The following is a 13,677-nucleotide window of genomic DNA, read 5'->3' as shown; positions in this document are numbered from 1 at the left end:
ACAGACGGTGCCAATGTTCTTTATCAGAACACAAAGATGTGAACTATGATGGATCGGATGTTGATGAAGAGGTAGGAAGTGGTCGTCAAGGTGACAGGAGGTAGCAAGAGAGTTGGACCCGCCGGTGGAGGTACCTGAAAAGGTTCTCCGACGATCAAGTCAGTATATGAAGTAGAGAGAGTGAATGACAAGAGGAATAATATTAGAGAGACAAGGAGTTGAGGTTAAGCTACTTCCTGTTGGTTGGTACTCCTATTTATAGGAGTAACAGTTGACCTTGGGTTCTTGGCTGGTGGTGCGACGCGTGGCCGACCAAAGGTGTTGTCGGGAGCTGCTTTTCCCGTGTCAGGCGGTCTGTAGGATCGTACACTGTGCCCTTCTTGTCCTCTAGCCTGTGGTTGGTTAGGCTCCCGTTCTGCAACCCGTCTGTCGTGCTGGCAGGTATGTTGGTGGAGTACGGAAGGCATGCTGTCCCCTTGGTCAACTTTGGTGGTCCCAACTAGTGGGGCCACCTCGGCGTCTAAACATATGACCTTTGGTTCGCCGGATAGGAACAAATAGATAGTTTTAATACTCAGAACTTCTGATGTAGCTGGCCACGGTCTCCATCACGTTTCACATATTCTTATACTTGTTCTTTATTCTTCAATTTGATTATATAATTCAGAGACATAACTTCGTTCTATTTCATATCAACTTATCCCACCCTGGTCGTGGAACATTTAGCATGTCTTCAATTAGTGTATTGCACCTGCGTGGGTCTCTTCCTTGCAACATATATACATTATTAGTGCATCAAATTCCAAACACCCCATTTTAATAATCTTATGTTTTCATAGTAACATATGCTAACTGCGTAGATGTATGTTTCAGATCTCTCCCATAACGCCATGTGATTCAATTTAATTATAAATGTTACAGAGAAATGTGAGATTAGATGTAATTAAAAATATGGTTAATGGCTTAATGCAACCATTGTTATAATTATATTTACGTTGTGAACAGTATGAAAACTAGGAGTGGTTATATTTAAATAAATTCAAAATTAAATAGTAAACTAACCAAAAAACCATAAACCAATAGGAACTATTAATTTTTGTGTTGTTTTCCTAAGGGACCTATTGGATCAAATTGTATTCATTCGTAAAACCAAAAACATAATATATTTATGTTTATTATACTTTACAATTATATATTTATCTTTTGTAGGCATTATATATTTACTTATGTTTATATATGACTCACTAATATATGATTAGTTATACATTTCATTGACTTAACAAATGCCCATGTATCCCTTTGGTACTTTCGTCTCCCCATTCCTAACAGATTTGGTACTTCAATCAAACTTAATCACACTAAGCTACAAGAAACTTTCATGTTTAGATCTTTTACCTCTAAATCATTTTACAAATCCACCCCAATCAAGGGTGAAGTTAATAACACTTCACTTCGCTTATTCATATTTTTAGCAGCCAATCATAATGTCAGTTTTATTTTTATAAATTGAGATTAGTTGATAAGAAGTGTAGATGGACAAATTAAAATGCTACCACCTCTACCCAAATCAAAACTACAATACTAGAATATAGCAACCAGCAATCATAATGATTCTTACTAAGGTTGTTCCTAACAGAATAAAAACATTCTTATCATGTTTTTTATTGCATCATTCTTATTTTTTATTTTTTACTTCTGTTCTTAAATAAGAATAATTCTTGATTGTTCTTAACCAAAGAAAAGTGAGAAGAGATGTAAATGTTGTGGGGAAAAGATAGATGTCGTATGGTCCAAATAAGAATAAGAATCAATTTGCTTGCTATCAGATAAATAACTAGTAAAGAGGGGGCAGCTGTGAATACTCATTTTTGTCCGGCCCATAAAAAGTCCAACATATTTTTCAAAATAATTATTTTTATTTGGGATTTAAATAATTAGAATGAGATTTCTTAAATAATACCCATTTGATTTTAAAGAAGGATAAATAAATAAATGTCAAATTAATTAGTTTTAAATAGATTTATTTAAACCTATATCATTTTCAGAAAATAATAAATAAAAAATAAGAAAAAAAAATTAAATTAAAATGGACCCTTAAAAAGACTATATTCATTTTTCTAAAAAAGTGATAAAAATAATATTTTATTATTATTTTATTTTAATTTTTTCGAATTTTATTATAAAATAAATAAAAGATAATTAAAAATATTTTTATTAATTTTTATAATTAAATTCGAATTTATAAAATAAATAAAATAAGTGAGATATTATAAATATCCCTATTAAATTTCAAATAAACAAAAAATAAATTTTTATTTTTATTTCTTCAGAAATATAATTTTTTAAAAATATATATTATTCTTATTTATAATAACTTATAAAATAATAAAGATATTATTTATCATTGTGAAAACCTTGTTCCATTAGTTCAAGAGTGTATGGGGCCTGATTATATGAGTAGAAGTGGACAATCATGCATGTTGGGCTGAATCACTGATTTACCACTATACTATCCCCTAAATTAAATAAATATATAAGTGGGTTCAAATTTTAAGTTATTAAATCTATGAGTCCATTCACTTTTATATTCTTTAATCCATTCATTTTTACACTTTTATACAATATAAAACTTATTCAATCACACTTAAAATCCTCAATATTTTCCCCTCTCTAAAAAATAAACATGTTTTAAACCATCAATCATGCAGAGAGAGAACTAAATATATGCTAGTTTGCTAGTAAATTAGATGGAACAGTTAATGTAAATCTGTAATTGTTTGTAGGACAGATTTTAACATGAAAGTGACACAAATTGATAGGGCAGTAAGTTACGGCATGTCTACACGCAGACGTGGAGAATTGTCACAACTTGTCTAATAATCAACGCAACTGCTGTGCCACCCACTACTTCTCCTTCCTCCTGCTTCAACATCATCAAACATAAGAGGGTGAGATTAAGTGTAGTCATAGATGATTAAATTGATTGTTTTATAATGGAACTCATATATTCAACTCATGAAATAATTTCTTCGCATATATGATTAAGGTTGTATAAACCATGCTAGATTAGAATCTCTTACCGCAACCTTTTTTAATTATATTATAAAATGAATGTTTTATGAGATTTGACATATTTTTATGTCCAATATATGACATGAGATGGGTAAGTTGGCCCAATTTTGTTGATTTCACGACTTACTCCAATGTGGCCCATGAGAATGATATTGACATGAGATGTTATTGATGTGCATTGCATCTATCAACTTCATTTATAAGTTGAGTTTTGAAAGTTAATAAAGTTAAATGAAAGATTTTAGAGTAATATATCACAAATATATTTTATAGTTATATATATTTTCCCATTTTCTTCAAAATTCAACCTATAAACAAACTATTATGCAAAATGTTGAATTTTCACTTTAAAACTTGCACTACCCACATGGAGATGGAGAATCTAAATTGAAAGTGAAATGCAAAAGTGATTTTAGTCTACAAAATAATCTAGTCTCGTAACTAAATTTGAGTTCAGATTTTCTAAAAAAAAAAGGTTGTGCATACATGCTCACAAGAAGGATATAATAATTCTAGGTAAGAGGGAGAAAAGCTGTAAAATGATTTATAGAAAGGGAAAATGATTATCACATGATTAAAATAAATCAAAAAGTTAATGTGGGCAGAATCTGCATTTGCAAAGCTAATAAGGGTCCATCACACGAATAGTAATGTAAAGATTATTTTTTATTGTTTATGACATATTTTAATATTTTTCTAATAAGTAAAACTTGAACTGAATTACAAATTGGATTTGGTATTGTAATTATGTACAATCAATCAAATTTCAATAAATTTTTGTATTTATACCAATTGACTTTTTTGCTTGTAAGTAAGTGAGACACCCTAATCATGAAGATCTCACAATTCAAAGTGCAAAAGTATTACTATATATTAGAACACTAATATGATACAAATTCAAACTCACCCAAATGTATGAGTATAATATTTATGAGATTTATATACGTTTATTATATTATTCTTTCAAGAATGAATAGTAATTAAAATGTATACATTTTTTGCTAACTATATATAAAAATAAAGATTCCCATTGTAGTGGGACAAACTATGTTTGTTCACCTAACTTTTTTTTTATATAAAGAAGTATTTAAACAAAACCTTGCCTAGTGTCCACGTTAATAGGCACCCACAAACCATGTATTATGATCATGGTATCCATTATCATCATCCTTTCATTATTGTTGCAAAAAAAAAAAACAAGACACCACAAAAAAACGAATGGAGGTATTTATGATTGAAAATAAATGATAACTAATATAATATCAGTGTAAAAAACTGAACTAATGTATATATTTATCTCTTTTTATTATGTGCCAACCATACTAAATTAAGATTTTATAATGTTTTTAATTTCTTTTGGTTGCTGTCAGTGTCTCATTCTTCCGTGACTGTAAATTTAAGTATTTGATTTGCTTTACTTCTTGCCTAGCAGTTGCAATGAAAGCTACGTATACATAATAAATAAATTAAATATAATGTTAAAGTTACTTAATTTGGCTTCATGCAAGTGAGGAAGGAAAAAAATACAAAACATAAATGCTTTCTATTGTAGTCATTTTTTGTTTCATATATCCTCGCACCGGAGGTAATCCTGTCCGAGCTGGGAACATCCACAGCTATGTATAGCTATGTGTAGCTAACTCTCTCAACGGACATTTTTTCCATCCACAACTCAGACCCGAAACTTTACTTAAGGGGAATCAAACGTGTATACACATCATGATTTAGTTTCAAGTTTTGCAAATATTGCAAATATTTCTTTATAATTAGAATAAAACTTTAAAAGGAAAATAATAATACTAATAATTAGATATTAAATTTATAAATTTCCAAATTAAATATATGAGAAAATAGTGTACATTGTTTCTTCTTATGCCGATTCGTGCTTGCCAGCTTTACTCGGCAATGGTGGTAACATATATAAACATGAATCCATATCATAAATATTATTATTAAGGAAAGATAAAAACTTGACAAAAAGGGGTTGATCGTAAATCCATTTTAGTTTCTGGGTAGCAACAATTTTTGGGAGCAAAGATTGATTCACAAAGAAAACTGAGATGGTGGAGAATCGAAGGCTAGTGCTGGTTTTGATCAGCACCTGCATTCTTGGTTTAATCCCTATTCCCACCAATGGTGACACAGATCCAAATGATGGTCAGTGTCTTTTCTTTCATATAGCACTCTCAAGTTTTTGCTATTTTCATCTCTCTTTTTTTGGTGGTTGGATGTGTTGTGACTTGTGAGTGAAGAATACTTCTAAATGCTATGTTTGATTAGTTTTATTTGATACGTTAAGTGGTCAAGTTTAGTTTTTTATTTTGGCTTCTTCTGTTTTTGTCGTTTTATATGAATGATAACTTTTACAGTTGATCTTTTAAGTGGTGCAATTGACCCTTACTGTTTCATCAGATTGCTGAATTTTCTTTGTGGGTTTAACTATGTCTCTGCATGCCAATTATTTTAACAAATGAAGGATTTTCTTATTTTGTGTTTGAGTTATGTGTTGTGTTTTTGTGTGATGTTTAAAGTTGTCCTTGTATAGTTATATTCTGATGGTTAATTCATTAAAAAATTGAAATTCTATTAGCTGATTTAGCAACGAAAATCACAGTTCAATCTACTTCTGTTCCCCTAAGGGACTATATTTAACAATCTTGGTAAAACACTGGACCATTTGTGACTGGCATTTTGGCTTGTTTCCTCCTTAACTCTGGCACCGATATCCCTACTCCCTAATGGGTCTCAGCATGCCCTTGTATCGTGAGGTTGAATGCTTTAATATCATTAGCAACAGCCAGACAATGAGGTAGCTGCATTTGTGCTTCATTCAAAAATTGTAGTCAAGTTTGTTCTGAACTTTTTATAGCACATTTTTACCAGCAATATTTCTAATATGGAATTTGAATTGTGAGACATGTAGCGATTAAAACAACATAGCTAGTACAGTGGAATGATTGCAGGGAATAGATAAGCTTGCTTCAATTATTTTTGCATCTTATGATTATGCCTGATGTAATCCTGTACATATCATTATTCTTATCTTGGTATCCTTGTCTTTATATTCTTAAACAGCAACCTGCTGAGCTATTTGGCACTTCGAAAACATAAAATATTTGCTTGGCAAAGATCTGATGCTAAATTTCCTAGTAACCCCCCAAAGATGAACTCTTATAAATTTGAACATGTGGTGATTTACAATCCTTGCACATTTACTCTAATTTGTGAGGAGTAATGTGAATTATTTTTCTTCCTTCATGTTCCCCAATAGCAGCAGTGTTATTTTTCACAAAATTCTATGCACTAAACAATTGATAATATCATATCCGTGCTATTTACATCCAAGAGATTGCATTGTACCATTTTGAGAACCCTTGATGAAAAATTGATTTTTTATATTTTTATATTTTCACAAGGTTTATGGGTTTGAAGTCAATATCATGAATCTTTAATGTTAGTCAACAGTTTCTGACAAAATGTTCACTTATGCTTAGAAGTGATATATTTGTTAATGCTAGCATAATAGATTCAATTATTTTGTGAGTAATCTATATATATTAAAATATGTAAAATGGATGGTTGTACAGACATGCACTAACATATTAGGATACAAATTTCCATTGTACGTGTCTGAGTTTTGCCTAATGTCTTCTTAATGTTTGATGCAGTTGCTTCTCTAAAGGTTATGTTTCAAAGTATGAACTCACCGTCCCAGCTAAATTGGCCTCAAAATGGTAATGATCCTTGTGGACAGTCTTGGAAAGGCATTACTTGCTCAGGCAACCGAGTCACGGAGATGTAAAGTCTCAATCTCCATTCACTTTATAAGTTCTAATTGTTATTCTGCGCTGATGTTTGAAATTCTGATGATTTGTTATTTTTGTTTTTTCATTTCTTACAGTAAGTTACCTGGTCTTCAACTGAGTGGAAATTTGGGTTACCAATTACAATCCTTGACATCTGTGACTACCCTGTAAGTTAATTGTCTCATTCATGATTCATCATATATCCAGTTTTTATGTAATGTTACTATTGTTGTGACCTGGTAAACTTTTGCAGAGACTTGAGTGATAACAATCTTGGTGGAACCATACCATACCAACTTCCTCCAAATGTGAAGCACTTGTATGTTCTATGACACCTGTTTGCCACTCTTACATTTATTTTTATTCGTATATTGTAATTTGTAACACTATTGTTACTTTGTATGCAGAAATCTTGCTAATAATAATTTCAATGGGGCGGTCCCGTATTCTCTTTCTGATATGGCTTCTCTTGTGGACCTGTGTGTAACTTCTTCTTGTCTTCTTGTACACTCTCATTGTATACCTTATAAACCTCCTATCCAAACAAATTGAATCACTTTTTATATTAATATATAATGTAGGAATCTTGGTCATAATCAGCTCCAGCAAGCGTTGAGTGTCAACTTTCAAAAGCTTACTTCCCTCACTACATTGTAAGATTTCCTCCTTCTTTCAACAATGTAAAATGTAGTCTTAGCTATCAACTTTGTGTCAACTATAAAACAATGATCCTTTTCAATTCCAGTATTACTTTTTATGATTTCTGTTGTGGATTAAATCCTCCTATTTTGTATTATTTTTCTGTGAAAAATGCTCCATATCAGTTTGGCTATTCCACTAAATTGCATGTGGTTTTGGTACTTCAAAAAATGTACATGTTCACGTGTAATAACGAAGGCTGTTGGCCTGGTATTCATTATATTATTTCGTAAAACATGTATTATAGAATTTGATTTGTTGACAATTTAAGGCCGGTTGACTACAATATCTATTATTCATTGCAGGGATCTCTCTTTCAATTCTTTGACAGGAGACCTCCCTCAGACTTTGAGCTCACTTTCAAGCATATCCACCATGTAAATGTCCGGAAAAAAATCCGTTAAAAATTTCATGTTATTGATTGCATTATGAGTTGACTTGTTAACATTTCTGTAGGAATCTACAAAACAACCAGTTTACAGGCACCATTGGTGTCCTTGCGAATCTGCCTCTCGAGAATCTGTGTGTATCTATTGTTTCATATGACATCTGTTCAATATCTTTTCCTATATTTCAATAGAAGTACCTTACAAATTGTTTTATTTTCTTAAATTTTTGTTAGGAATGTAGAAAACAATAAGTTTTCAGGCTGGGTACCAGAACGGCTGAAAAGCATAAACCTAAAGTAAGCATTTGCCATTATCAGCAATTCTTTTGTAACTGAGAATCTACATTTCCATCATAAATTGTAGAAAACTTAAAACAGTTCAAATTTAATGACAGGACGGACGGTAATACTTGGGTCTCAGGACCTGCACCCCCACCTCCTCCGGGCACACCTCCTCCGGGCACACCTCCAGTAACAAAAAAGCAAAATCAGAAATCTGGTGGACAAAGCACGCCTTCAGATTCTGGCACAAGTGATGGAGGCAAAAAATCTGGTATAGGAGGTGGTGCCATTGCCGGAATTGTGATATCCATCTTGGTCGTTGGGGCAATAGTGGCATTCTTTCTGGTGAAGAGAAAATCCAAGAAGTCGTCTTTTGACATGGAGAAGCTTGACAGTCAGCCCTTAGCTCCTCTTACCTCAAATGAAGTGCATGGTCTGGATCTTGTATACTATTGAAAAACATTTTGATTCTTTTATGATTTTATGATGAGGTCACCCATATTTTAGGCTACTTGTATATATTTTATTCATAGCATTTTTTCACCCTTCATTCTTCTATAGCTGTCTTCTGTATTGACCATTCTCTATATGCTTAGTTCTGATATTGATAAATGATTGGACTGTCTTAATGCATTCAGTTTAATGTTTACTCATTTTATCTTTTTCACATTCTTATTATTCCAAATGACATGTTAATATCTCTCATGGTGCAGAAATGAATTCTATGCAATCGTCATTTGTAAATGATTTGAAGACATTTGATCCTCCTCCTGCGCCCCCAATAAATCTTAAGCCTCCACCTGTGGATCGTCATAAATCAGCTGATGAGAATGAATTCTCAAGTAAGCCCGTTATTGCCAAGAAGACCGTACCAGCTCGTGCAAATGTGAAATCATATTCAATAGCTGACCTGCAGATTGCTACTGGAAGCTTCAGTGCAGATCAACTTGTTGGTGAGGGTTCTTTTGGACGTGTATACCGTGCTCATTTTGATGATGGAAAGGTATTCCTTACATGTTTTTTCTGCAAGTGCACTTCTATGTCTAAATATGATGGCCAAGATATAGAACAGTCCGAAATAGTATGACATTATGAATTTTACTTATAAGTGGTTCAAATCTGATGTACATAAGTTGGTGAATGCAATTCTTGATGGTACATATTTAAAGACCTAAGGTTGTTTAAACACAGCCAAAAAAGTTTGAGAAGTCCCAGTGCATGTGAACACCACTTGAATAGCCAATATCTCCCAATGAATACAATGAACTTTACCATATTAGGCCATGTCTTGAATAAATCTCCTTATTAATTGTTTTGACTTGTTTTTTTAATTGCTGAAAATGTTTAGGTTCTTGCAGTGAAGAAGATAGATTCATCTGTCCTTTCCAATGATCGGTCTGAAGGTTTTACAGAAATAGTTTCAAGTATCTCTCATTTGCATCATCCAAATGTGACAGAGCTTGTAGGTTATTGTTCAGAGCATGGACAACACCTCCTAGTCTATGAGTTTCACAAAAATGGATCACTGCATGACTTCCTTCATCTACCCGATGAGTATAGTAACCCGTTGATATGGACTACGCGTGTCAAGATTGCTTTGGGGACTGCACGTGCCTTAGAGTAAGTCTGTTTACTTGTGTAAATAAAAATTCTGACATGCAGTTATAAGAAGTCCTGTAGCATGTTATATTATGTTAAACCTCATGAGTAAGTCGTCTTCTTCTTTCTCCCATCTTAGTTCCTGCTTTATATATTTTGCTTGGATTTAGCTTTACGTGACCTTTGCCGTGATTGGTTCAAAACTGAGGTTGTTCTTATTTTATTTTGTACATTGTCTTCTCACAAATGCATCTCTTAACTTTGTCTTTATTTTCCCTGAGATAAAAAAATGTCCTGATTATTACTAAACATATTATTCTATTTTGATAGTAAAAAAATAAGAAAAAAATATAATTTGGGTATGATTTCAAATTTGATACTCTAAAAACTCGAAAGTCAACACATTATCAGTTGGAAACTTTGCTAAACAAACCATCCTAAAACCAATAACCTACCTCACAATTTTGCAGGTACCTACACGAAGCTTGTTCACCATCAGTTGTTCACCGGAATATTAAGTCGGCCAATATATTGCTTGATTCAGATCTTAATCCTCATCTTTCAGACAGTGGATTGGCAAGCTATATTCCAAATGCCAACCAGGTGATTTTGTAGTTTATAGAACTCTATGCTGTGAGATAATGTGTTTATCATTGGATGTGATTGTGTTTGGTCATGGTAATTGTACGCCATTTTCGCCACAAGATCCGGGGCTCAAATTTTAAACCCACTAAGAACCATGTAATTTATTGATAGGAAAAAGAAAATCTGTATACTGTCTGATGCTTCCATTGGACATGACATTTATCTCTTCAAACTTTAGCAAGAACAATGATAATGATCTTACAGAATGCAATTTTGCCTTTCACCCATGAACATTTATATGACATAATTTTAGAAGTTCTATTTCTAACTTGTGTCTCATGTTCAGGTATTGAACAATAATGCTGGATCTGGGTATGATGCCCCTGAAGTTGACTTATCTGGTCATTGTAGTCTGAAAAGTGATGTATATAGCTTTGGAGTTGTCATGTTGGAACTTCTCAGTGGTCGGAAACCATTTGATAGGTGAATGATTGACACACTTTTAATGTAACAATTTTCTGAACTCATGCTTTCAAACATAACTGGGCCACACGCATGAACATATAGATACATATTTTTCTACTTTCTCTGTAGGTGGCAGCTTCCATGGCGAAACTTCACATGTTACTGTTTTTGAAATTATGCGTTGATATAATATTCTCACTTTTTTCCCTCTTTTGATTGTTAAAACATCCCCTCTAAAGCTCAAGGCCAAGATTTGAGCAGTCTGTAGTTCGATGGGCAACACCTCAACTTCATGATATTGATGCATTGGCCAAAATGGTCGATCCTGCATTGGAAGGGCTATACCCTATTAAGTCTCTTTCTCGATTTGCTGATGTTATTGCTCTTTGTGTTCAGGTAATGTCAATCATTTACATCCTTTTCTGTTTTTTAGTAGCTTGAAAATTAAATGATTTGATTGGTCTATATGAATTGGTTAATATGACATTGTTAGCTTGCTCATCTCACTGACCCAATTGGTTTGGGACTTCCCTTATATATATTCCTAAGGGCATGTCTGGTTTAAGAAATCATCTTTTATTTTCATTAATGATTACAAGTATGTAACCTACTTTTCATTTTATTTAATGTTTTCATTAATTATAACAAATATTTGAAAACATGAGAGAGAATGGAAACATGTAATTATTAGCGGAAACAAAAAAATGTAGTCTTAACCCAAATAGGCCTTAAGTGCTCAACTCAACCACATATCCAGGGAAGTTTCTTGAAATTTAGCAGTGTTGCAAAATTTCCATGTAAACAACTAAGAATACATGCAGATGACAATTAATAGAATTATTAAAATATAGAATAGATTAGGGACATTATAGCAATGAGTTAGAGATATGATTGGAAGTTAATAGCAATTATTACATTAAGAATGAATTTGCTATTTTGTTTTAAAGTAAAATAGACTTTATTGAGAGGGCTTAGCCGGCTGCCGAGGTGACTTACGGGCAGCCACACCCCTACAAATATCTGCCTCTGTCAATGCATAATGATGATATTCTAATTTGTATTGTTTGGACAGCCGGAGCCAGAGTTCCGACCACCAATGTCAGAAGTGGTTCAAGCACTGGTTCGATTAGTGCAACGAGCTAACACAAGCAAGCGGACATATGGAGCTGATCAAGCAGGATCCAGCCGATGGGGTGATGATCAAGAGGACATGTAAATGAGAAAGAAAGAAAACATGTGTTGATAGAATTGCTTGAACAGTAAATAATACTTGTCATTTTTTCATAAATTTTTTCTTAACCTCTCAAACAGTTACTGAGTTAGATTGATTGCACTTTCGGTTATTGATGTTAGTCAATTTTTTAAGTATGTTTCTGAGCTAATTATTTTATATGCATTGTAAATTTCAATAATATAACCACATTTGAAGCTGTGTAGTTCTTACACTGCTGTTCCAACCGTCCATGTAGTTTTTCTCGGTTTTTCCATTGTTTAATGCAATTATGACAGGAAAAGATCCCATGGCTTGTACATTTTTTAAATCAGAAATTTTATCAAGAGCAAAAGGTCCTATTGTTTTTTCAGTTTAAGCTGCAGAACATGATTGAGTGTGAATTCAAACTTGCATGCTTAAGTGTGTAAGTTCAAACTTCCTCTTTTCCTATCTTCCCCAAACCCATTGTAAGATCAACTATGAGCCTACCTTTTAACCAAACAAAGGTTGGATTCTGGGTCTTTTTAAAAAAATTCAGTTGTGGTTATGTTCCTTAATGCTGTGATGATATTTACTGTTTAGTACTTTGGTTAGAGGTAGCGTTTGACACACAAATAAAACGGAATGGACAGGACATGCATGTCCTGAATATTCATGGATAGTGTGTTTGGTGGTTATAGAACATAACAAGACATGTAAGTCATGTTCAGCATTTTTATTGTTTGCTAAATAGAACAGAACAGGGTAAAGTGCATATATTATATACATATAGGTTATCATTGCAAAGGATGCTTACAAAAATCAGATGTCTACCTATTAACACCCAATCCAATATTGATAGGTTATTATTGCAATTAGCTAATATAATTTGTATAGAGAGACATACGCCACATCATATTTAGAGACAAATGTATTTATGATTTTTTATGTTATCTTTTATGACTAAATTTTAATTGGAATTAAATTCTGAATCTGTTGGCAATATTTTATTGGTTGTCTCCACATACATATGTCTCTACACAAATCTTTCTCAATATAACCGTTGCTGCCACTGCCAAGTGTCAACTGTACTTCCCGCGCTTGGCTAGTTAGGTTCTATAAGTAGTAACTTGCATAACAAGCTACTTAGCTTATGAGTCATTTCCCAATCTCCTTTTTACTGCTCTCTAATTTTAAGCTTGCATCTTCATTTCATATTGAATAATACAAAGTCAGTTTCCTTTCTTCCATAGGAATCCATATTGATTGTTCTTCATTTCTTCTATTCTATGTAATTCCTAAAAATTCATTTCCAAACTCATCAAATGTGAAGAAATGGAAGCTTCAAATAAGAGTTCTCAGTTCTGCCATTCAATGCATTCAATGGTGATATTAGAAAGTTCTGCCATTCAATGGTGATATTAGAAAGTTCTATCATCGTCTACTACATCATCCTTTACTACATTCATATTCATTTTTTTTTATGTATTACCAATGACATCTCCTCACCTTATGGGTAAAGAACTAATCTCTTTCAAAGTGTTTAGTTGCTTCTCCCAACAAACGTCGCTCTTAAAAATTGAACATTT

The 13,677-nt window shown here is 32.8% G+C and overlaps 1 protein-coding gene across 1 annotated transcript; it reads left to right on the top strand.

Annotated features, from left to right (window-relative positions):
* LOC109359029 (protein STRUBBELIG-RECEPTOR FAMILY 7-like) lies at window positions 4,957–12,348 on the top strand. The gene is made up of 16 exons (XM_019603535.1): window positions 4,957–5,229; window positions 6,741–6,870; window positions 6,974–7,045; window positions 7,132–7,197; window positions 7,286–7,357; window positions 7,460–7,531; window positions 7,883–7,954; window positions 8,034–8,099; window positions 8,200–8,262; window positions 8,361–8,680; window positions 8,961–9,250; window positions 9,596–9,867; window positions 10,317–10,449; window positions 10,778–10,914; window positions 11,136–11,292; window positions 11,969–12,348. The coding sequence occupies exons 1-16, from the start codon at window positions 5,133–5,135 to the stop codon at window positions 12,110–12,112; spliced, it is 2,163 nt and encodes a 720-aa protein (XP_019459080.1). The 5' UTR covers window positions 4,957–5,132; the 3' UTR covers window positions 12,113–12,348.

Source organism: Lupinus angustifolius, chromosome LG11, assembly GCF_001865875.1.
Source record: "Lupinus angustifolius cultivar Tanjil chromosome LG11, LupAngTanjil_v1.0, whole genome shotgun sequence".
NCBI lineage: Eukaryota > Viridiplantae > Streptophyta > Magnoliopsida > Fabales > Fabaceae > Lupinus > Lupinus angustifolius.
This window is presented reverse-complemented; position numbering and strand designations above follow the sequence as displayed.

What these genes read in the sequence shown, in the direction of transcription:
- LOC109359029 (XM_019603535.1), top strand. Translation starts at nt 5,133, where the DNA reads ATGGTGGAGAATCGAAGGCTAGTGCTGGTTTTGATCAGCACCTGCATT. An exon ending in CTTTCAAGCATATCCACCAT is followed by an intron (nt 7,955 to 8,033) that starts GTAAATGTCCGG and finishes ACATTTCTGTAG; the next exon opens with GAATCTACAAAACAACCAGT. An exon ending in GGGACTGCACGTGCCTTAGA is followed by an intron (nt 9,868 to 10,316) that starts GTAAGTCTGTTT and finishes ACAATTTTGCAG; the next exon opens with GTACCTACACGAAGCTTGTT.